The sequence below is a fragment of the Marmota monax genome, unplaced genomic scaffold (assembly GCF_021218885.2).
Source record: "Marmota monax isolate L192 unplaced genomic scaffold, Marmota_monax_Labrador192_F-V1.1 WCK01_AAM20220418_F8-fsc00981, whole genome shotgun sequence".
Classification (NCBI taxonomy): Eukaryota; Metazoa; Chordata; class Mammalia; order Rodentia; family Sciuridae; genus Marmota; species Marmota monax.
The window spans coordinates 13,733-40,339 of record NW_026692242.1 but is presented as its reverse complement, the minus strand read 5'-3'; the positions used below and the strand labels follow the sequence as shown (position 1 = coordinate 40,339).

Below are 26,607 nucleotides of genomic sequence, written 5' to 3'. Positions count from 1 at the left end.
TACTGAATTCTGTTGTCTCTGCCTCCCAATTTCTTTTCTCCATCCTCACTGTAGTACCTTGGTGTGGGTCCTTATCATTTATTACACAGGATATAATTTAGTCTCCTAAGTCTATGTTTCTGGCTCATGAACCTCATCTATTTTTTCAAAATGCCAAATGTGATTAGCATTCTTACTTAAAAATCTTCAATGGCCCCATTGCCTATAGAATAAAAATTCTACCAGTAAGTAAGGACAAGTTAATAATAATTAGATTATTGTTTCCCCAGGCTTTTCTTTTATCACACTTAACACTCTTGTAATTTGTTGACAAGCTGTGTACTTTGGTTTCTGGGCCTTTAGTTAGGGCACACATGTAAATTTCTGTGTATGCACTGGTGAAGTCCTAGCTCAATTCAGTTACTGCATCTTTCAGAAAGACTCCTGTGCTTATCTTAGGGTAATATAAGAATACACAGCTTATTTATACTGCAAAAATGTTATGATAGAAGAAATTGTTTTCATACCTGTCTTTTCAATTGAAAAGGCAAGAGCTGTACTATAATAGTACTACCAACACTAATTATAGTACCAGCCACGGAGACACTTAAGAAAATATTTGCTAATTAAAATTCAGTGGCAAATATTTAAGTTTACCTGTACATTTATATTTGTAAGAATATAAAACATAAAAAGAATCTTTTTTTTCCTTTTCTGATCCCTTAAATATCATTGTTGCTTAGTATTCTATCTTCTGTTATTTAATTTATACATTCTAAGAAATATCACCCACATCCATGGCTTGTAAGTGTGATTGGTTTGACTTTCTTTTGCGATGTTTTTGTTGTGGTATACACTAGCCTTTAAGAATGAATTAGGTCTCTTTGTTCGTTTTAACAATTTACATGTCATGAAAATCATCTGATCTTCAATAATTGAAAACAATGAACTTTTGTAAAAATCACCTGTTATTGAAATCTTTTTGGAGAGCTAATTATTTCTGTACTTTTGTTTCTGGTTACTTAACTGTTTTGACATTTTATTTTGAGTCAATTTTGAGATTTGTATTATTCATGCTGTAATTCAAATTGATAAAAAACAATTTTAAAGATAAGATTTTTATAGAATCCTTTTTATTTTATTTTTGAAATGCTGGGGATATAACCTAGGGCCTTGTGCATGCTAGGCAAGTGCTCTACCACTAAGCCACATCCTTAGCCCTTCCAGTAAGACTTTTGTTCACATGAATTACTCTGTAATTCAAATGAATTCCCACCATCTCTCTATAAACTGTCTACTTCTTACTTCACATTTTCCTTCTTTTACCTGAATAGTTTTGGCAATTATCTGTAAATACTTTTCAGATTGATTAGCTTCATTATTCCAATTTATTAATTTCTGTATGATCTTTACTATTTCCAATTGCTATTTTATCCTATGTCATCTTATCTTGATTAAACTATTGTCAAACTGAAAAAAAAGGTTTAAGTCTTTAGTCTCATTAGCATCAGGTATTACTGATTACTTCCTTCTTAAAGTCTCCCATATTTTGGCTTCTACTACATATTCTCTTCTTCAAAATAAATAACTCTCTAGCTATTTTGTCCACTTTTTTCTAAGTATTTTTTTCCAGAATTTTTTTTTTCTTTCTTGATCCCTTAAATGTCATTGTTTCTCAGGATTCAATGTTCTGCTATTTTATTTATACATTCCAAGAAATATCACCCACATCCATGGATTCAGCTATCATATGTGTGCTAAAGACTATTAAAACTATTTTCAGCCCTGGTCTCTCTCATGCTCTGAATCTACTGCTTCAAATTTTCTCTCATTTTTCTTCCTCTAGGTAATATACTATAGTCCATTCAGTTGCCCATACCAGAAATCTGGAAGTCATTATAGAACTTCTTTTTCCTCCAAGCTTGGTCATTAAATCCTTGGAATTTATTTACCTTCTTAACACTTCCTAAACATGTCCCTTTCCCTCTGTTTCTACTATGAATAGTTTGGTTTAATCTCTTAACATTTTCAGTTGCATCCTTTCTAAGCCACATTTTCCCATAACCTAAAGGGTTTTGCAAAAATGCAAATCTGATTAGCATAACTGCACAAATGTCAGCCTTTTTCTCCAAGTGGGAGCCCTTGAAGGGAAGGTTTATCTTTAGAATACTAACATGAGGCCTAGCCTATCCTAGGCATTTTATAAAACTTTCTTTCCCCAAGATTTCCTGCTCAAAGTCTTTCAAGTTTCAAGTCATTCTGAAAGTTGTTTTAGTCATGAGGCCCCTATTGATTGGAATTCATCTTTTGGAGGTTCTTCAGATTTAATGTCCATTTCAACAAAAAAAAAATCAAACTGAAGTAGGTCAAAAAAAGACCTTGTCTCAAATAATCAGCACACCTTGTATACAGTCTAAACCTTCATCCCATAGTCTAATATTTCATAAATCCCAAATTACTCAATGTTTCAAACTTGTTTTTTTTTTTTTTGAGGAGTTTCAAACTTGTTTATTAACTTTCTAATACAAAGTAATTTTTTTTTTTTTTTTTTGATACCAGGTATTGTACTCAGGGCATTCAACCACTGAGCCACATTCCCAGTCCTATTTTTTTTAATTTAATATTTATTTTTTTAGTTGTAGTTGGACACAATACCTTGATTTTATTTATTTATTTTTATGTGATGCTGAGGATTGAACCCAGAGCTCTGCCTGTGCTAGGCAAGTGCTCTACCCTTGAACCACAACCCCAGCCCCCACAGTCCTATTTTTTGTATTTTATTTAGAGACAGGATCTCACTGAGTTGTTTGACGCCTCGCTTTTTTGCTGAGTCTGGCTTTGAATTCCTCCTGTCTCGGTCTCCTGTGTTGCTGGGATTACAGGCGTGCACCACTTGCGCTCAGCCAAAGTGAGTTGTTACAGAATTTTTTTTAATTTTAAAAAATGACTTTCTGTGGGTTATTAGAATAATTATTTGTGAACTACAATAGGTTTTGTTTCTAAGTGATAAAAAATAAACATATTTCTGTTTAGAGAAAAGATAAGACTTCATTCTTATCCAGGAATCCTAGTCAGAACACAATAGTTCTTTTCTTTTTTGTGGTGCTGGGGTTTGAACCCACAGCATTGTGAATGCAAGGAAAGCACTCTTATCAACTGAGCTATATCCCCAGCCCACACAATACTTCTTGAAGAGTTGAATTAACAACTAGGGGCTTCCTTTAATTGTTTGGTGTCATAAAAACACACTCTAGTGTGTTTGGGAAGTAACTTCTTAACTTTTCTCAATCAACTACTACAGCAATGTTTACTTTAAAGGTTATTAAATAAAATAGCAGGTCTTTTTCAGGGATATAGATGGTTGGCTTGGAATTGTTTCATAATTGTTTCAAGGATCTCAGAAGCAGGAACTTTCTGAAAACTAAATGGACTTCTATTAGCATTTAAGTTCTCCTGAAATTCCATGATCTAGAAAGAAATACTTGGCAAAAAGAAACCTCTAAATCCATCACAGTTGGTTAGCCTCACCGTAAATGACACATACATACTTTAATTTAGACACCTCAAATCCATTTTAGATTTAAAAAAGAATATTATTTCAAGTAAAGAGGGAATTCTGTAGTTCTCTTACACCCCCCCAAAACGGAATGAAATCTAGTTTCATATCACTATATCATAGTGATATAAGAAGCCTAGGATATTTAAATTACTTGATAAGTTACTTCAAATATCTCAGTCAAGTTTGTACCAACTTTCATTTTACAGAAATTTTTTAAATAAAAATTAATTCCTTGGCAACTAGAAACCACAAATCACATTTAATTTTAGGCTTAAAAAAAAAAAAAACCTTATGTTTGCTTTAATCTAAATTTCATTACTTACTTATTCTAAAGTATCCTCCAAACCCATTTTTTTTTTATTCAGAGCTTTATTAATTCCTTCTTCATTTTCATTCAGGAGTTCCTTGAGGGGTACCTATATAAAACATGAGAATGTTAGTGAAAGGTAATTACAAAATTTATTTTATGTGGAATATGTAAATTGTGATACAGGGATTGATTTCTATCATGGAGATTGAACCCAGGGCCTTGTGCATGCTGGGCAAACATTCTGCCCCTGAACTACATCCCCAACCCTTTAAAAATAATTTTGGAGACAATGGCTTGGTAAGTTGTCCAGGATGGTTTAGAACTTGCCATCCTCCTGCCTTGGCCTCTGACTAGCTAGATTATAAAGGTATGTGCCTGGAAAGCTGTAATATTTTTAATTTAATACAACATTACTAAGAAAATAAAACTAATTTTTAATGTAATTTCTATACCTGTAGAACATAACCTGCTTTTGGTTTTTAATACTTGCAAAGTTCAAGAATTGTTCATCTATTCTGGAAATTCACTTCCATACATTTTGTAGGTACACTAGGTTTACTGAAGTAATCTTTCTTCTTCTTCTTATTTTCTTTGGTACTGGAGACTGAAACCAGGGATGCTATACCATTTAGCTACATCCTTAGCCCTTTGTATTTTTTGAGACAGTGTCTTACTAAGTTGCTTAGGGCCTCTGTAAATTGCTGAGGTTGGCCTCATACTTGTGATTCTCTTGTCTCAGCCTCCTGAGCAGGTGGCATTACAGGTGTGCTACACCATGCCCACCTTACTGCAGTAATTTTTTTGAAACCAATTTATATGTAGGTTGTATTTTTATGCTATGTTCTCCAGATAGATCCATTTCTCTTACTCCTCTTTAGTTTTATCATTCTCAACTTGTTTTTTCTATGTTTATCTTCTGTCCTACAGATTTTAATTTCAACACTACTTTGTTGCTTCTCATTATGCTTTTCTTTTATTGAGGTGAAATTCACATTTTAAGATGGTTAAACTGAAATAGGTTAAATTTCAGTGTGCAATACAGTGGCATTTAGAGATTCTCAATGCTATGTAAACATATCCCTGGTTCTAAACATTCCATCATTCCAAATGAAAAACTCATAGGCCATTATGGTGGTCTTTAAAAATTTGGGGTAAATTTTAAAATAGTGGTGCTCTACCACTGAGCTATATTCCCAGGAATGTCAATTTTTTATTTTGAGGAAGGGGCTCACTAAATTGCTGAGGCTGATCTTGAAATTGTCATCTTTTGGCCTCAGTCTCTTTAGTAGAAGAAATTATAGGAATGTACTACTATATCTGGCTAAGTCTAACTTAACCCATTTCAGTCCACTAATAAACTAATCTCCAGGAAAGTAAAGGTTTTATCTACGTATTTTACCTCTAGCATAGTAGCTGGTCTGCAACATAATATATATTCAATTAATATTTGTTGAATAATTCTCAAGGGAAAAAGTGCATAGCTTTTGAACTTGACAACCTTCTATTCAAAAAACTAAGTATCAGCAGGGTGCAATGGCACACCTATAATATCCCAGTAGCTCAGGAGGCTGGGACAGAAGGATTAAGAGTTCAAAGCCAGCCTTAGCAAAAGTGAGGCACTAAGCAACTCACTGAGACCCTGTCTCTAAATAAAATATAACATAGGGCTGGGAATATGGCTTAGTGGTTGAGTGCTCCTGAGTTCAATCCCCAATAACCCCACACCCACAAAAATCAAACAAACAAAACAACCCGCCCCCCAAAAAAAATGTAAGTATCATGAAAGAGGGAATTTTAAGGGGCCAATAAAATATTAAAATTTATGAATAAGTAAGACATTGTGATAGAGCAAACTAAACATTTTCTTCCCAAAATTATTTCCTTGGTCATATTGTAAAATTAGGCATAGATTTCTCATTGTTGACTGCTGGTATTCCTTAATGCATTATTACATCTTATGCTTTCATGTGTGTCCTTGTGCCTTTAACACACCATCCCATGAATATTTCAGTTTTCAAGATTTCATTCCATGGTCACCATCTCTGTGGAGTTTTATTGCTACCTGGGAAAAACCAATCATGTTATATCTTGTAAAGACTTCTAATAGAGCACATATTTGTCATTCATTCATTTATATCTTTCTCCCATGAGGGGACTAGGAGCAAAGGTTGTCATGCTTGTCTGTATAGTCTTGGTGTTTGTCTTGTATATACATTAATTACTTACTGGATAGTTGAATAAAGTAGCTAGAGAAGAAGAAAAGGTTTTATACTTTGAAGAGTTAGCTGTAACAAAGACAAGATTTCTACCACCAAGAAGAAAGAAGACCAAGAAGTTCTGTTTCTTTAGTCCTGGGATATGGACATATTTAAGTTCAAATTCTTACAAATAACAATCTCATAATTTACTTACATAAACTTGAGCCCTGTATTTGATGAGGCAGTTGGCGCCTGCTTCAGGATTAAACTTAATTTCAAAGTCATAACCTTTGGAATTCTCAGCACTTTTAGGAATAAGTTTTAATTTTCTAGCCAGTTTGTGATATTCTGCTAATTGTGTTTCAATCTAAGGAGAGGGCACAAAAAGAAATGTTAAAAATAAAGTAGCCCTATTTCATATGGTTTTCAATTGGCATTTCTGCAATTTTATACAAAATGTTATGACTATTTTTAGTAGTTTAGTGATTTAGTAATTTTTAGTAATAAGGGTGGCAACTTAAAAATCCATAAAAAGATGAAAGGTTTTATTCATACTAAATCTATAGAATAATATTAAGCCTATAATTAATTGGTAAATAGTATATTACTATTCTTCCATTTACCTGATAAACAATTTAGAATAAATGTCCATATTTAGGTTTTAACTAATATTTACTTTTCCAAATGCTAGACAGAGAAATTATGAAACATAAATAAAAACCTTAGTTTTGTCATTGTACAAATTAAAACATTTCATTTATTCAAAATAAGTGAAATTTAATTACTTAAGTTTCAAAATGCTATCTTAACTGTATTGATAAAAATATTTTAGTAGCGTATGTCACATTTCCTGTCCTCCCTCTTTCCATTGGGGCTTTGTTTAAATTATGTTATCAAAAAGTTTTCCCTTCTAATGTAGCCCCCATGGTTTCTTTCAAACCTCACTTTTCTTTTTTTCTATAGCAATCATCACTAACTGACAAAATAAATCGCTCACTTTCACTGCTGGAATGTAATCACCATGAAAACAGCTGTATCTACTGTATCTACCACAACGCTTGGCATACAGTAGATGCTTACTATTTGATTGAATAAATAAATTGCAGATTCTAGGCAACTTATTTTTATAGTGCTTTCTCCATTTAATATGTACTTAGTTTTTAATAACTATTATATATTCATAAAATTTGAGTAAAGAAATGCAATGGCAAATACTTTTTAATTTCAAAAAAGCATTAGATCTCAAAGCAATACTACTTGTATATTAAGATTTTTCTAATAATCAATTAGGAAATCATTTCTATTACTTTACTATAATATACTGGCTCTCTTGGAATCATTAAAGTATGTAGTTCTATTTGTCCTTATGCTAAATGATGCTGGGAGTAGTTTCTTCTGTTCTTTTCTTCAAACTGTACGGAAAGCAAATATGTGACACATGTGTCTCTAGTTTCTCTTTCCCACATCAATTCCCACAGCAAAAATTCATTACACTCTTTCCTGATGAATATAGATTTAGTGCAATGTCCATCTCAACAAAGGACTCCAAAAGGCTAATACCAGAGTTGAGATGTGAAACAAAAATTAGTCCCGGGGTAGGATGATAAATAAATGAAATCTTCATACTGATCTTTTGTGTACTGCCACCATCCTTTAATATCTCTCTTAACTAATTCTGAGGAACCCACTTCTCTAAGTTTTGTTTGCACTGTCCATGGCCTTGCTCTGGCTCATCCCCAGTCTACTTCTTTCCCAGTTCCTTATTTTTTTTCTCCATTCAGCCTAGTCATCCAACTACTAATTGTAGTTCATTAAACTTAGATTTCACCTGGATCAGAAATTCATAACTTCCCTTTATTGCACAGTGCTGGTGAAATAAGGTATAGTGAAGTAATTAATTTAAGATACACTGATTAAGTCTAACCATGTTTAATTTCCTGAAGAAGCAAATGGAGACTATGGGAGGTTAGATGACATGACAGGGTCACATAGGTGGGTAGTGGCAAATCCAGGGCTAAACCCGAGGTTTATGAAATTCTAGGCTAGGTTTGAAGACTTCGTCTGACCACCAGAGGCCATCTCCCTTCCCTTCTCTTTGTTGGGATTGAACCTACAGCCTCACATATGGTAAGCATTCTATCACTGAGCTACTACTCCAACACCTATTTCCTATAAATTTCCCTTTTTCTCCTTGATACACAACTGGAAAGTTTACCTAGCAATGTCAGGAAGAAGAAAGAAAACAGATGGGTAAGGAAAGAGCAGAATTATGTAAAACATGGTAAAGAAACCAGGTAAAGCTTTGTTAATATTGAACTGTCCATTTCATATTGAGATTCATATATGTCGGTATGTAAAATTCACACTTTCCATAAATCAGTTAAAATTTGAATGTTCAATAAATTATCTGCAGGCTGAGGATGTAGCTCAGTGATAAAGCCCTTGAGAGGCACTGGGTTTGAACCTCACCACTGCAAACAATAAAACAAAACAAACAAACAAACAAACAAAAAACCCAAATCTCTTTGATTATGTCTATAATGCAGTTTATAAATGTGACCAGGAATACAAACTAGTATTTCCCCCTTAGGGAAAACTAAGCTGCTGTTCTTTAACAATTTTTTTCATGTGATAAATGTGTAATAAATACTGGCTGGGGTTGTAGCCCACTGGTGGAGCGCTTGCCTCGCACATATGAGGCATTGGATTCAATCTTCAGCACCACATAAAAATAAACAAACAAAATAAAGACATTGTGTTCAACTATAACTAAATTTTTTTTAAAAACTGTAATAAGGAAAGTACTAGAGGTTATAAGATAAAAAAGTCATTATTTTGGAACAAAAATCAAATGCTAAATTTTTCTCATTGAGGTTTAGATTTTCAAACTAAACCTACCAATAAGCAAACATTATAAATGAAAATTAAAGAATAAAAAACTTTAAAGCAAAAATGTAAGTCTGAAATTCTCTACTCTCTATTTTTCTCCATTAAATAAAAAAAGCCCTTTAAACCCTTTTTTTTATTAAAAAAAAAAAAGATAACTGGAACTAATAGGTTATAAGCAAGAGTAAAGAATGCATGAAAATTAAGTATGGCAGGAATAATGAAGACTGCCTACAAAAATAAGAGTAACTTTTCATTACCTAGAAATTCATATGGCCAGAAAGTCTACTTTATCAACAATGTTGGCTAAAGTATTAAAGTACTATCTATAAAATTAAGATTAGGCTAAGTAATTTGGTTATTTTATGCTGAAGTCTAAACCCATATATACAATAATTTATTATGTCCTGGATGCCACATATAAACAATACATCTGTCCCCATTCCTGACATATTTCCTATTTCTCTTCTATTCCCAAGTGAGTGGTACTATTACTCAACCAACTGTGCAAGCTAGACACATGGCTGCTCCCCTACTCCTTCATCTATCTCATTTACTGTACCTCATGAGTAGCTAGAATCCACTCACTTCTTAGAATCCCTATTAGCATTGCCTACATTTAGCTTGTGATTTCTCCCTAGATTACTGATACAGATCCTTATTTAACGGTTTTGCTCCCTTCCAACACATTTTTCACATTGCCAAAAATAACACTTTTCTGAAGAGGTGATTATACTTCTTTATAATTTTTAAGTTCTGAGAGTTTTCAGGTCTTATAAACTACAAGAAAAGTTTGGTCTTTTAAACTACAAGAAAAGCTTGTACATTAGGCTGCTTAGTCTGAGCTTTCCCATATATTCCTTTTTTGCTAATTCATGCAAAAAAGAGTTGCCATGTTAACTCTTTCTTATATTTTCTAATTCAATTTGAAGTGTAGATAAAAGGAAGCCTTTTCTAAAAACCTTCTCATCCATATCCCCACATCATGCACACTAAATCTGGGTTAGTTATACTATATGTCCCTTAGCACCTTGTGCAAATATCTATTAGAATTTGATCTCACAGTAGAAAATATAAGGAGATTCCTTTCTTTCTTTTTGGCAGTATTGCACTGGGGATTGAGCCCAGGGGAACCCTACCACTGACCTACATGGCCAGTCATCTTTATTTTCTGTTTTGGAACACTGTCTTGCTAAGTTGCTGAGGCTGGACTCAAACTTTTGTTATCCTTGCCTCAGCCTTCTGAGAGGCTGGGGTTATGGGCATTTGCCACTATGTTGGTCTAGGTCAGATGTTTCTTGATGGAAGAGTCTTTACATTTTTATCTTTATTTCCCCTATGCTCAGCAGAGTAAGTGGCACACAGTGGCTGTTACAGAATTGTATGAAGAGTGAATAGGTAAATGAAGAGGGATTCATTTCTTCCTCTTCAGATAGGATTTATGAAAATTATTTCATGGTCTTAAGAGAGATTTTTTTTTGTTTATTTCTTCATTCACTGTTATAAAATACAGTATACCTTAAATATGACTGTGAGAAAGTGTTACTGAATTGACATAAAAGTAATGAGTATTTTAGTCATGCTAAATGTCAATGTTAGACAATTTTACCTCTTTAGCCAATTTAGTCTACCCTCCAAGTTCTTCTTAATTGGAACAGACCTTTAAAAAGGTCAACTCTGATGAGTTGCCACCAAAAATGGTACGACTTACTGCCTCTTTGCCTCTGGCATACTTTAACTCTTCATTCCATAACTGCTGTTGTTCAGCTTCCAGCTCCTTGGTTAATTTATTAATGGTCTGCTGCAATTCATTTTTTCATGATTTATTCTCTCTATGTCTGCAACTGAATACTTCTGGTTATCAACAACATTCAGTAGACATGCATTCTCCTGTTTTATTGTTTCACATTCTAGTTCTGAATTGGAAAAAAAACAAACTTTTTACTTCTTCAATTCATACAAGAAAACTGATGCCATTATTTAACAGGACTGATGTCTAACTATCCAAGTTGTGTGTACACATATTTCTTCTTCTTTTGGCTAATTTAGGTCTCACTTTGCTAATAACATTCTTAGAAATAATACAGTTAAAGTTCTGTTAGTATCTTATTTTTCTCTATTGTCTTACTATGGTTTTCAGAAAGTAGTATATGGAAAAACTGTAACCTAATACATAATAATTACAATTAAGAATATTTGTACTTAAGAGGGGTAAGAGGGGTAGTCTGTTTCTCTTAATATTCATTTAAATGCTTTTAATAGATGACTGTTTTAAAAAAATAAACTTTATTTTTTTATTTTATAAAATATTTAGTTGTTAGTGGACCTTTATTTTTTATTTATTTGTATGCAGTGTTGAGAATCAGACCCAGTATCTCACACATGCTAGGCAAGCACTCTATCACAGAGCCACAACTCCAGGCCCAATAGATGACTCTTCAAATAGCCAGAAAAACCACATCCACAAATATAAAAACTTTATTTCATTAAAATAAAGTTTTTAGGGCTAGGGTTCTGGCTTAGTGGTAGTGCACTTGCTTAGCCTACCATGTGCATAAATAAATAAATATATAGATAGATAGATAAATAAATAAATGGTCCATGAATATCTAAAATATATTTAAAAAGATAAAGTTTTTAATTAAATAAATCAGTATTTTCCAACATCCTATGACTCATGCCTTACACAGATATGATAATATTTTTATAACAGGTTGGGATAAAGGGAAGGAGTTGACTAACTGGGTAAAGAACATCATCTTGAGTGCTGACAGGACCAATATGTCATTTTTTTTTTTGGTACCAGGAATTAAAACCAGGGTTGTTTAACCACTTACTTATATCCCCACTTCTTTTTCTTTTTTAAGACAGGGTCTTACTAAGTTCTTGCTAAGTTGCAGGGCTGTGCTAAGTTGCTAAAGCTAGCTTTGAACTTGTGATCTTCCTGCCTCAGCCTCCTGAGCTGTAGGGATTACAGGTGTGTACCCCATGTCTGGCTCAACTTTGTTATAACCTATCTATAGCCCAAGCTCATTATTTGGGAAGCTCCTCATCTGAACTTAAAATAAATTAATGTTGATTTAGGTAACACTGTATGTATTTATCACAAATACAAAACTCTAAACATATTCAAAAATATGTTTAGAGTTTAAATATTTCTTTTACAGTCTTGGCTACAAATGACTTTAAATAATCAAGAAAGTTAAAATACTCCCAAGAATTAAGACATCTTAGGTTAATTGTTAAAAAATTAATCTCTCAAACTAAACCACTTTGAAATGACAAATGATAGCTGAAATATTACTCTCTTATCTATTCAGTTTGCAACTTTGGGGAAAAAGTTTTCATAAGTAGGAAATATGACAATTCTCTTAATTATATGCTAATAAGGAACAGACTGTATTAATGTTAGAAAGTATTGACTTAATTACATTACAAACATTGTTAGAATAATAAATTAGTTATGGTTCCTTGTCATGGTGGAGAACAAAGGATAGTGACTAGTTTAGTTTGTATAGAGCAAATTAAACATACATAATCACAGTCATTTGGGAAAAAAAAAAACTGATTTAGCAAATTCTTGGGATAATTACAAGCCTTGACTTGACAGATGATCAATACTCCATAGACTGAGTTAAATCAAAATTCCTGAGGATTATCAATATAATTTCTGCATGGTACAGACTCAACTTATAAAGTCCTAAAATAAAATACAAGAAGGCCAATTCCTGAGAAAGTATTTACTTTTAAACTGTAGCCCAACAGTTTTGTGATTTGCAGATACCTTCGTTTGCTCTCCTTCTAGATGCTATCAAATACATGTGCCACAGTATTTGCCAATTTTACAATTAAGATGGATATGTGTTTATGAAAACAAGGATAGGGAGACTCAGGATACAAACAAAGTTTCTTTAGTTGTGCTTTTGCTTCTTGAGAATTGTAGTATTTGCATCTTTTCATCTTATTTTCAGATTTAGCTGCTGAGCTGCTTTTATTGTAGCAATGGAGAGTAAGAGCACACTGAAACAGGCAGAGATCAAGAGTCTGGCTTATTAATTACAAAGCAGAATCGAAAAAATATAGAATAACACACACACACACTCATATCAGGCAGCATGTGTTCTTAGGGTAGGTCCCTGTTGACTTTAGAGAGCTTGTGCTTGAAAAAGTGGAGGAGGTTGAATGATGGCGACACAAATATATGAAGTCCTAATCTCTGGAACTTGTACACATTACTTTATTTGGAAAAGGATTTTTGCAGATATGATTAAGAATACTAGGACAAGCAGATAGCCCTGGATTATGCATGTGGGCTCTAAATATCACAAGCATCTGTGTAACATCAAAGCAGAGGGAGACTTCACACAGAAGAAAACTGAACACAGTGGCACAAGCATTTAATCCCAGTTCCTTGAGAGGCTGAGGTAGGAGGATAGCAAGTTTAAGGCCAGCCTAGGTAATCTGGCAACTCCATCTCATCATCTTTAAAAAAAGACACACATGGAAGGCAATATAAAGATGAAGGACAGGGAAGGCAATATAAAGATGAAGGCAGAGAATCAGAGAATGTAGTGATGTTTATACAAGCTCGGGAACACTGTCCAATACCAAAAGCTGGAGGAGGCAAGGAACAGATTCACCCTAAGTCCTTGGGGGGAGGGTAGTGCTATTGGTTTTTGGACATACAACATCAGTAACTACTATAGACTGAGTAAGTTTTTATTGTTTTAAACTACCAAGTTTGTAGTAATTTGTTACAGCAGCTTCAGAGAACAGAAAAGGCATTGGAAACTTGGTAACCAGCTATAAAAATTTACCATAGAAGCAACATATATATAAATAACAAAGGTCTTGGCATATATGGGACAATACTCATCTGAATGATTTCTTTCAGCATTAGCTGTGCTTACCTACTCTAGCAATTTCTTCATCGAGATCATTTAATTTCTGGTCCAGAATGGCTGAATGAAACTCCAAATTACTCATGTATGCCTGATATTTCTGAACATCTGCTTGTAAGGAAGTTTTCAACTTCCTTAATGACTCTATACTGTTCTTTAAGAGAAAAGAATATTAAATTAGTATTCTCATCAATAATCATTCCATACTTTATTTTAAAAGAAAACAATGTTATTAAATTCATCTTAGAGAAAGTTTAATCAGCATTCCCTTTCACTTTAGGAGGAATCAAATGAAAGAGCACTATATTATTATTACCTATATAAAGATATGGACTTTTCAATAAGTCAGTTTAGAATATAAAAACAAAACAAAACAAAACAAAAAACAAAAAATCCCCACAAGGGCCAAAGAGAAAAAAAAAAAAAAACTATCATTTAAAATTGTTTATTTTATAGAACAGCCTGGGTGCTTCGTTAGTAATACACAAAATAAAATTAAAATATCAGTATTTTAATTTAGTCTTTAGAAAACACTTAGGATAATATGTAAGTCAGATATATCACTATTCCTTTTTATAGTAACTATAAAACTCAGGGCTTCTTGTTAATATTGTTCCTTGGAGATATATACCATGGGGACTTTGTTCAAAAGCTATTTCTGGTCTTATGTAAAAAGGTAGAAACCTTTCATCATATTCTGAACACCATTAGTCAAAGACTGATAGATCCTAAGGGAAAAAAAAAAAACTCCATAGATACCAAACATGTTTTCAATGGGAATTTATTCTATGTAATACTTAACTTTTAAGAAGCTTACTTTGTTAGCTCATTCAAAAAATTTTTGATAAAAACAGCCAGTATTCTCTAAGGAGACCAAGAATCTATAAGAGCTCTCAAGGAAGCACATAAACACATTTACTTACCAGCTCTTTTTCTCTCTCTTGTTCCAATATTGCAATTTGTTCATTCAATGCTTTGTTTTTTGCTGCTAATGATTCCAGCTTGGAAGCATCTACATTATATAAATCCTCTGGAGACAAAAACCCAAAAAACTTCATAAGACTCAGGCCACAATATTTTTTGCCTTCTATCTCTCTGGTCAAATCACAAAGTTTTGCCAAGGCTGGCCTTACACTTATAATCCTCCTGCTTCAGCCTCTGGGTAGCTCCACCGGACAAGTTGTAGATGAACACAATATCTTTATTTTATTTATTTTTATGTGGGTGCTGAGGATCGAACCCAGTACCTCACACATGCTACACAAGTGCATTACCACAATCCCAGCCCTGCACTATACTTTCTATTTCCCATACCCTACTGGATTTTTCTCCATAGCACTAATCACCACTTGATTTATAGTTGTTTATTTATTACTTCTCTTTCTATTAGAATGTAAGTTTATAGGGGCAAGGATTCTTTTAATCTCATATTTGTTACTGTATCCCCAGTGTCTAAATGATGCCTAACACATACTAGATATACAACAAAAATTTGAATGGGTAAATGAATTAATTTATATGCTAAATTACATACAGAAATATAAAGTAGCTCACTAGATGCATTCTGTATTAGATTACTAGGAACTTTCCTCTCTTAAAAAAAAAAAAAGCGTTATTTATCTTGCTTTCTTTCTCATGTGGTAAAGCTAAAATTGACCTGGTTACTCTTCAGGAATGTGCATCCACAGTACAGCAAATACACTTGAGGCATTTTTTTCAGCTAAAGATTACATTTTTTCAAAATACTACCACTTCTCAAGATTGTGAAACTTCAGGCAGAAAGCATGCAGAGGGATATGAGATAAATCAGGCTCTGCCCCCTTGATCATTAAACAAAGGCTACCAGGGAACTCTAGGGGCACATACAACCTCCTATTTATGGTCATCAGTAGAGGAGATGGGGGACTTTCTAAACTACTGCCACTCAAACTGATTATGTGCCAAGCTCTGAAAGGAGGCATAGAGAGAATGAAAGAAGAAACAAACTTTATGAAATATTAACAAGCAATTTGGGAGTGTAGCAAAAGAACAATAAACAATGAACAAACAGAGGCTATTGAAGCCAGATTTAAAATTAGGTAGTCAGTGTAGTTAGGTAAATCGGGTCTAATATCAAGTGAAATCTAAAATGGAGACCGTGTGGAGAATGACTCAGGGAAAACACAGGACAACTCATGGAATGTTAATGAAGTCCTGAAAAGGCCCTAAGCCAAAGTCCACCTCAAAGAAATGTTAATGAACAGCCTGCAGCAAAAAGGTGCTGACTCAGAAGTCCTTCCTGACCAGATTACTTCTTTGGCCCACCTGTGTCCCACCCCTCGGGCCTTCCAACCTACATTCCATCACCAAACCTAAAAAAAGGGAAACACATTTGCCTGCCAACTGGATTCCACCTCTTGGGTCCCCTTCTTCCTCTGGGAGAAGTCTTTTCTGCTGTCCTTTAATAAACTTCTAATTTCTACTCTGACCTTGCCTCCGAGTGCTCTCTGGTGTTATTCTTCAACATTGGGGAAGCAAGGTCAACAGCGGTAACACTATTAGGAAACCAGGTCAAGAGGAAAAGCATACTCTCAATAGATCCTGCAAAAGCATAAAACAACCTTTACCCATTCCTGATTAAAGCAGATGAACTTCAACATGAAAAACATTATCTCTATCTTAATACATTAAAACTAAATAATAAAACTGAAGGAGCAAAAGAGATAGGAAAAAAGAGATTGACTACTTTTCCACATGATGAGGCTGAATATTGTCAAGATAGAAATCCCCTACCCCCAATATATCTATGAATTCAATGTGATGTCGATGGGGAGCAAAAGCAAAATGGCTTTAAATGTGAGGATCTGAGAATAGCTAGATAACTTGTGAAAAACAATAAAAATCTGCCTCTACTACATAAAATATGTTAGAAAGCAAAGCAATTAGAATGCTCATGTTGCAGGGATAGGAGAACAGAAAAATGGATCTAAGAATACATTAAGAACAGTTCCAAATTGTTGGGAAACAATAGGTTATTCAGTAAATGTTACTAAGATATGTGAGTGAGTTTAAAATAATGCTTTATTTTTCTTAAGCTAAAATAAATTTCAGAGGGATAAAGGTTTCAAACAACACAAAGCTGGGTGCATTGACATACACCTGGAGTCTAGCTATCTGGGAGGCTGATCACATGAGCTCTGGATTTTGAGACAAGACTGGGCAACACAGTGAGACCTTGTCTCAAAAAAAAGAAGAAAAAAAACACAACCACCAAAAAACAAAAAAAAAAAAAAAAGAAGAAGAAGAAAAACACAAAGAAGCCATAAAAGTACTGGGAAAAATAACTGGAGGCATTAAAACTAACAAACAAACAAGCAAAAACAAAACAAACTAACAAAAAAACACCAGGGAATAAAGGAGGCCTTCCCAGGTGTGACTAAAATTTCTAAGATTAAATGGGAAAGACAATTAGAACAAGAAACCTATAGTGTCTCATTGATTCTATGTTGCTGCAGTGTTCAATTTTATCACATTGAGAAAAGCAAGATAGGAAAGAGGGGATTCCAACCTAAATAATGGGCTTGGAGGCATCTCAAGAGATCTCTTTTTCTAGCTGGATGCAGTGTCTATAAAACCAGCAACTCAGGAGGCTGAGGTGGGAGGATCACAAATTGGAGTCCAGCCTGGGCAATTTATCAAGACTGTTTCAAAATAAGTTATAAAAAGGGCTGAGAATGAAGCTCAGTGCTCCAATGATTGCCTGAAATGTGTGAGGCCCTAGATAGACATCCTAGTACTGTCCAAAAAAGAGGTCTCTCTCTGACCAGTCACAGCAGTTCCTGTACATCTGGAGATGTTATCTCACAACCACTTAACAAAATCCTAAGATGCTTAGGCAAATAAGGTTGAAGTATTCCAGTGCTAATAGGGATATCTGATAGCAAGAATGCAGAGGTGATTACCATGTCCATGGGGTATGTGAGACAAGTTAAATGTATAAATGTTACATTTAAAGTCCAATAATTTGTGCTTTATTAATAGACGCTGGTATTGGATTTATATATATATATATATATATATATATATATATATATATATATTTTTTTTTTTTTTTTTTTGACAACTGCTGATGCTCCATGTACTAGCATGGTTCTTGGGTCAAAATCCATCCACCCACTGCCTACTTACATTTACTTAAGGGCTTTTGATGACCAAGAAAATGTCAGGGGACCATACTGGTTTTAAGAATTCTATTGCTAAGTAGGACAGGAAACTCAGAAGCTACAAAAGAAAGAGACAACATTAGACTAGATGAAAATTCATAATTCAGAATAGTCAAAACATAGTACATAATATCAAAAGGAAAAAACAGGGAATATAGACAGGGGCTAATTTCTTTATATGTTTTTTTGTTTTTGTTTTTGTTTTTTTGTAGTGCTAGGGATGGAAGCCAGGGTCTCATGTATGCTAGGCAAGTGGTCAACCACTGAGCTATGTTTTCAGCCCTAAATTAATTATTTTTGAACTAGACAATGACAATCTTGGGTTGGATATAGCTCAATGATAGACTGTTTACCTAACAATCACCTGGAATTGATCCCTAACACAGTTAAAACAAACGACAACAACAAAAACAAATAAAATAGCACAAAATGCAAATGTGAAAATATTATTTATCTTTTTTTTTACTTGTTATATTGCCAACTATTAAAAACAATGCGGCTGGGAGTATAGATTAGTTGCAGAGTGCTTGCCTAGAGTGTGTGAGGTTTTGATTTGTTTAATCTTGACAATTGTCTGTATGGAGGAACCCTAAAGAGGGAAATTAAAGGAATAGCTGGGTATAGTGGGGAGAACTTGTAGTCCCAGCTTCTTTTCCAACATGAACTTTATCTCCCTCACCTCTCATGACATACGTTGATAGTCTCAGGAACTTAAATGTACTTTGAAAAATGAAAACTTTGAAGCAGACTTGAGATAAGTGGCAAAAGCAAGACTGGGAGAGAAATAGGACTACCTTTTAGAGAAAAAACCCAAACTTTCCTATGCGTACATTTAAAAGGTGAAACCAAATACCCTGATGCAGTCTATTAGCCAAACCAAGGCTGCTACAATGTGAGGCCAAGTATGAGGGGCTCCCACTGTATACATGGAACTTTTGGATAGTGCAAAAGGATACCTGCAGGGGGAGAAAAAAAAAAGCTTATATTAATATGGTAAAAATAATTGGCAAATTAAGCAAGATGTTACTTTTTAAAAATTCCCCACATTCCATTATTTTAACTTGTTTAGAAAATATTTTGTTGTGGTTCTGTGCTAGTCATCTAACTCTCCAAAATGATTTTGTGTATTTTTGGTTTCTTCTAAGCAGATTAATTTGTATCTATAAACCCTTAATATGTGGAATTTGATTTATAATAAGCATGTTGGAGTCCTATCAAAAGATCTTTTGTTTCCCTAAATTCAATAAACCACGTGTAAGAACTACTCATTCCCAAATCCAACACTGTGTTTACTCTATTTAGCCCTTTCCAAATTCATATTCACTCCATTAGACCTCAATGATGTTGTTTTTGTATCCATAAAACCAGGGCTGGGGTTATGGCTCAGCAGTAGAGCATTGCCTAGCATGTTCAAGGTGCTGGATTCGATCCTCAGCACTACATAAAAATGAATTAAAATAAATGTATTCTGTTCAACTACAACTAAATAAAATATTTATTTAAAAAAAAAAAAAAACTGTGGTAACCAGCCTGTACTTTCTACCCCATCACTTCGGCAGTTTAGGGCTTCATGCTCTATCACATGTAGTTCTGTACTAACTTACTGCTATGGTGTGAATGTTCATCTCCCAGAATTCATGGATTGGAAACTTAATCCATAAAATCAGATGTTAATGATACTCAGAGGTGGGACTTTTGGGTGGTGACTGGCAGAGCCCTCATGAATGGATTAATCCATCTAGAAGAATGTTATTGAAAGACTGGCTTTATTATAAAAGTCAGATCTCTCTGACACATTTGTATTGTTTTGCCATGTGATACCCTCTTCCATGTCATGATCCAGCCCTCACAAGGTGCAGAGCAGATGCTGACACCATGCTTTTGGGTTTTCTAACCCCCTAGACCATGAGCTAAATAAATGCCTGTTCTTTATAAGTTACTTTGTTTCAGTATTTGTTATACAGTACAAACACAAAACAGACTAATATATCCACAGTATAATTCCTCTTCTATTCATTCTATATGTACTGTTTACAATAATCATCTTAAAACATGTTACTTTTCTAACTCAAACATTAAATTTATTGAATTTGGTTTTTAGGTTCCAATAATTTCCCCAGACTAAGAAATATAATGTTCATACCCAAGGTTTTTAAAGATTTTTGGAACCTCTTCTTCAAACTTTATGTCAGGAAGTTCATATGAAGGGCACAGGAAGCGATAAAGAAAAGTGAAGATCTTCAGGAAGTCTTTAATAGATGGAGCTTGTAGAGATTTCATGCATACACTATATGCATAACCATTTTCTGTAAGAAACTACAATAACTTTTATGAAACATCAAATATTTTGTCATAGTAAAATTATTGGAAAATACCTAAGAGGAAATTCACAATTATTATTAAATTATAAAATACCTCACAGAGTTGTCGAATACACTGCTGAATGAATGCTTTGTCATTAAGTGGTCTTGGGTCCGTGATGTTTTCAGAACTGGAAAATATGTCAATTTGACTATTCCGGGATACATGTCCACTAGTTCTGAAAACATAGTTTTTAAAGTCAAAGATATTTCTTTCTGTGGTCAAGTCTAAGTTGTTGTTGTTGTTGTTGTTATTATTATTATTATTATTATTATTATTATTATTATTATTATTATTATTAACATTGGCACCAAGCATTAAAATTTAATTTTTTAATCTTTATTTACTTAAACAGAATTCAGAATTCTATTATTTAAAGTAGAGAGAGCTGGACGTGATGGTGCATGCCTGTAAAATCAGTGGCTCAGGAGGCTGTGGCAAGAGGATCATGAGTTCAAAGCTAGCCTTAGTAAAAGTGAGGTACTAAGAAACTTGGTGAGAATCTGTCTCTAAATAAAATACAATAGGGCTTGGGATGTGCCTCAGTGGTTGAATGCCCCGGGTTCAATTCCCAGTACTAAATAAATAAATAAATAAAGTAGAGAGAATGTAAAACATGAAGTTACAACAGTTAAAGGAAAATTTAGATAGAAAGTAAGGCAGGGGTAAAAATAAACTGATACTTTTCAGTAACAACACATAAACTCTCCTCTAATGTGTACGGAGTCCACAAGATCTTCTGCACCAACTATTCTGCATGTTTATTCAATAACCCAAGTCCTTATGCTTTTATTTACCCCTCCATAATTGTTCCCTGCAAATCATCATTTACCACTATTTCTTGTGGGAAATCTGCCTTTGGAGATTAAGAGTTAACATAGAAAAGCACTTAATATCTGGGCTTTAGAAATGCTCAACAAATGTTAGATCTTATAAATATTTTCATCTCCTTCAATCAATCCTCAAAACTGCCTTGTGAGGAGACACTGTTTTTTGTCTCCAGCCATCATGTCTGGCCAGACCTTTTTATTTTGAGAGAGGGTCTTGCTAAGTTATTGAGGTTGGCCTAGAACTTGTGATCTTTGATATACCTCAGCGGGTGCTGGGATTACAGGCATGTACCACTATGCCTGGCTCATTTTATCCATGAGTGTATAGTAAAGTTTTCCAGAGGCTGGCTGTAAGATGCAAAATATTCTAATAGACTTCAGAAGCAGATATGAGAATCTACCTTTCTTCTATAAAACCACATATTAAAAGGGATTTGCAAAACTGGAAAACAATGTCACTCTTCTCTCTGAAATAGTTTTGTTTTTGGAAACAAGTTTTTTAACATTAAAAACACATTATTTACTTTACTATGTAATAGTCTTATTGCTATTTTAAATTGAATTAACACACACACACACACACACACACATATATATATATATATATATATATATATATATATATATATATATATATATAAATCTTTGCAGTGTTAATTTTAAATGGCTAATATTGATAGATAAAGCCCATACAACAAATGCTCCTTGGAGTTCTCATTAAGAGTATGAAAAAGATGAGATTCAAATGTGGGATTAGTTCCTCACTTTACTATAGTATTTGAGTGCTAGGTATAAAACTTCCAATTATTCACATGTAACAATAAAATAGTGGTCTGAATGGGTTAATTTATCTCTTATTACCATCTAAAGCAGATATAACCTAAAAAGTTAATCATTTAAAACATTACCTTTTACCAAATATAGAGACTTTTCTTTCAGATGCAGGTTTATTTATACTGAACTTTCCAGAGGCTGGTTTCTCTTTGCTTTAAGAAAAACAGAAAACAACACTTTAATCAGCTCAAGAAACTTTTGGAAATATGTTGGAATAAATACCTCCTCCCTATTACCTATAAAATTATTCAAAATCATGAAAAATTTTAGCAGCAACCACAGCTGTTATGATAGGGATAAGCTAAAAGTATAAATCATAGTACTAAAATATTAAGAAGCAGAACAAAATTCTTATCTACATTATGATTTTATCTTAAAATATGTACATTTACAGACAACAACCTTATAGAAAAAGGCAAAATGTACAAATAGATATATTCAATCACAGGATGATAGTTACTTTTGAGACTTTTTTTTCTTTTAAAGCTCACTGTTAGAATGTAGCTGCGCTTCATATACAATATTTGAATTACAGACAAAAAACATTGATGATGGTAACCTTTTCAAACCTAATACAATTAAATATCTAAAATCTTTTGATGTAATGTACAACAAAATATTCTGTTAAAGTATTCAGAAGGAAAATAAATATTTCACATTTCTAAAGGTATAGAAATTCACAGTATGTTAAACCTAAATAATTTAAGAACAGCCAGCAAGTAACTTGTACCTAAGTATTAGAGAAGAATTGATACAGCTCTACAGTGGCTTATAGTGTTCTTCTGTCCACTGTAAGAAAATCAATTATAAAGGGAAAAAATACAGTTTATATAGCAAGTTCATTTGGGCACTCTTTTCCCTGTAAATCTTTGAAAAAGTGTTGTTCTGTAGGTTGCTAGTACATTTTAGCTTATCACCAGAGCAAATGACATTGCTTTGATTTGATGAAGAATTTTGGTAGTTGGAAACATCTCAGTAAATTTAAAGTCACAGCACAGGATCTGCTTAAATAAGAAGCTGTATAATAAAAGAAGATCCCACCATTATGTACAACTATAATGTACCAATTAAAAATATGAAAAACAATTATAAAAGAGGATTTTGGAATTTAAGAAACACCGGTATCAGGCCTAGTGCTTAGTATTGTTGATCCCAAATTAGGTACCACTGGGAACAGATAGGATTCACTAACACATTACACAGACTACATCTTTATATTAACCATTTTATCATTTCTTTGCCTAAGACAAAAAAGAAATACAGATTAGGACCACAGATGGCAGCACTTACTTTGAGGAGTATGAAGGCCTTGTTTATTCATGTCCTGAGATCTTGACTCTTGCATAGAGAGGCAGCCAGCACCAGCAGTGGAAAATGAACTGCACTTCATGCTTATGAACTACAATCATGAATTCAGTATTAGAAAAATGTTTCAGATTTAGAACAAAAGTAGACTAGGCAATAACTAATATCTTTATCCTCAAATATAAAAGCAACTAGGTTCATCTTCAAGATAATCTTTCACTTTCTTGTTCCTGTACACTGAGGTCTTCAAAGAATACCTATTTAGATTCATTTTAAAATATTCTACACACAATTTACTAACTGCCCTACCATGTACAAGGGAGTGTGTCAGGTAACACAGGAAATACAAAGAATAATGTCTGATCCCTGCCTTCACAAGAATATTCATGGTAGCAAAATTCCTGAAAATTAACCCTGTCTAGCCTTCTCAGATCCTGCCCTGGCATCCAGGAAATTGTACATTCGTGGTCATCCTATTACTTTTCTGGGCCCACATTCCACAGTTTCTCTCTTGTCCTTCTCTTCCCACTCTCTTCCCTCGCTCCAGTCTCTATTCTCTACAGAGTCCCCTAGTTTCTTCCCTCCTTCCCGGAAAAATCATTGCTAGTTTAAATTTATTGGACTCAGATTCAGCCCTAGGCCTCTTGTGGCAGCAAACACTAACAGATTGCCCCTCTCCATCACTTTCTCCCTCCAGAATAGTTTCGCACTAACAAAGAACTGAATGTTATTAGTTACCTTTCTTCCAGTTTCCTGACAAGGCTCAGCGGACGAATTTCTGTAATTTGTGCAATTACTCTTCGCTACATACTAAAACAAGAGCTTCTGCCTCTGCCCACCCAGAAGGTTTGAATTTTAAAATCTCCACTAGAGGAGTTGATGTCATCACGCATTATGTAACGCGCAACGCAATTCGTAGGCGCCGCTCTTCTTTGCTGGAACTCTACGTGCTGATGGCGCCTCTACGCCTTGCGGGCACTCTGAAGCTTCCTCTATCAGGTCTGGATTGACCATCAAAGTTAGCTCTAAAGACCCAAGGTCCTGTGCCACCAAGGAATAGGCTGAGTGCTCTGGGGCACTGTGGAAATATTTTCCGTACAGCAACATGGCGGCGCCCATTGAGTCTTAGAAAAAATTTTTTTTCTCTTTCCCCTGAAGGATGCGTCTTTCATGACTGCTATTTAGCTGCACAGTGTTTCGGTTTTCTTGTCTAAATTTCTAGATCATACTAGCAACGACCTCCTTCCTCACACATGGTGACTATCAAGGGGGAACCAAGATCAAAAGGATCCCTATCACCAATACTATCAGTTAGTATTTATGCAAGCTGTATGTCAGGCCTTGTGCACAACATTTCATATAGATTATCTCATTTAATTATATAAACTGAGACATTATAAAAATGATAACTTTGGGGCTCAGTGAGATCAAGTAATTCACTTTGTTAGAAATTTGAGTCTAAATACTATTGTTGCCTGTACTGTTGAAGCCAGATTTAAAATTAGGTAGTCAGTGTAGTTAGGTAAATTGGGTCTAATATCCAGTGAAATCTAAAATGGAGACCATGTTGAGAATGAATTTCTGGAAAAGTTGAGAAACTCTTGGAATGTTAACGAAGCCCATGAAACTGGCAGCAACAGATTTGAAGACAGCCCATCCCAAAGAAATGTTAATTAAGCCCAGGAAACAGCCCCCAACAGATTTAGGATAGCTCATCCCAAAGAAATGTTAATGAACAGCAAACTTGACTTGGAAGTGCCCAGATTACTTCTTTGGCCCACCTGTGTCCCAACCCTTCCCACCTACATTCCATCACCAAAAACTAAATAAATATTAAAAAAAAAAAAAAAAACTATAAGGGCTGGGGTTGTGGTTCAGCGGTAGATCGCTCACCTCACATGTGTGAGATCCTGGGTTCCATCCTCAGCACCACATAAAAATAAATAAACAAAATAAAGATATTTTGTCCATGTATAACTAAAAAAATTATTAAAAAAAATTTAGTCCTTTTTACATTCTAATTTAATATACTATAAACATTATGATACAGGTTACCTGTAACTACTAAAATGCTTTTAAGCAATTTTTAAGTTTTAACTTCCTTAATTAGATGATTCTCTTGAACTGCACTGGAATGTTTAAAGTAATGTATTTTGCTGGGTGTAGTGGTGCATACCTGTAATCCCAGACAGTTGAGAGAGAGATTCAGGCCGGAGGATAGTAAGGTCAAGACCACAAGACCAGCCTCAGCAATTTAGCAAGACCCTATTAGTGAGACCCTATTTCAAAATAAAAAAAAGATAAAAAGGATTGGGGATGTGGCTCAGTGGCAAAATGCCCCTGGATTCAATCCCTAGTACCAAGAAACAAAACAAACAAACTATATATATATATATATATATATATATATATATATATATATATATATATATATATATATATATATATAATTTTTACTTATTGTAAAGCTACTGCCTAAACCAGTTCAGGATTATTTCTATAACCCTGGGCAGTATTGTCACAGGACAAAACTTTTTGCCTTCTTTTGTATCTGATTCTAAAGTTTAGAAATATGTGCATAATATTTCCAGGTTTCCTCAATGACCTGCTATGAATGAATTTTTCTAATTGATTCTTATATTTGTTTATATTTTTAATTTATGATGCATTTTTAGTTTTTGTTTCCTCTTGTGATGGTAAGTTCAGTTAGTTACTAAGATAATCTTTCCTTTTAGTAGTGTTTTAAAAACTTTTAAGAATTTTTCCCTTTAGTTCTAGTGAATGTATTCACTTGTGTTTCCTCCTACTCTTCAGTTTTCTTGATTAAACAATTCCTAGTTTGACTTAAATTTTATCTGAAATTTCATTCTCTCCATAGTTATCTTCCCTTCCTTATGCTTCTTGTTTATGAACTGTGAGAACAGGATATTTTTCTTTTATAGGTGCAAGACACAAGGCTGGAGATGTGGCTCAGTGCTAGAGGGCTTGCCTAGCCCTGGGTTCGATCCTCAGCACCACATAAAAATAAATAAATAAAATAAAAGTATTGTGTCCATCTACAACTAAAAAAATCTTTAAAAAAGGTGCAAGGCAAAGAATTTTTGTCTGTTCTATACATATATTTTTTTGCCTTCCACTTTTAAAATTTCCCCATGTTTATCTGTGTCGATATCTCTCTTTTTTATTGATGAATGAGTTATTTTGAAAAACCAGCCTCTACCTCAGAGCAAAGCCTTTCCAAG

General features: G+C 33.9%; 1 protein-coding gene across 1 annotated transcript in view; it reads right to left on the bottom strand.

Annotated features, from left to right (window-relative positions):
* Positions 1–24,484, bottom strand: part of LOC124085484 (kinetochore protein NDC80 homolog) — a 33,975-nt gene extending 9,491 nt beyond the window's left edge. Inside the window, 11 exon segments of the mRNA XM_046433156.1 lie at positions 3,862–3,954; positions 6,261–6,413; positions 10,644–10,747; positions 10,750–10,848; positions 13,843–13,987; positions 14,757–14,861; positions 18,871–18,991; positions 20,179–20,351; positions 20,451–20,574; positions 22,135–22,212; positions 24,255–24,484. Coding sequence (XP_046289112.1) covers positions 3,862–3,954; positions 6,261–6,413; positions 10,644–10,747; positions 10,750–10,848; positions 13,843–13,987; positions 14,757–14,861; positions 18,871–18,991; positions 20,179–20,351; positions 20,451–20,574; positions 22,135–22,212; positions 24,255–24,484 — 1,425 coding nt within the window.
* Positions 24,485–26,607: the final 2,123 nt, after the last annotated feature.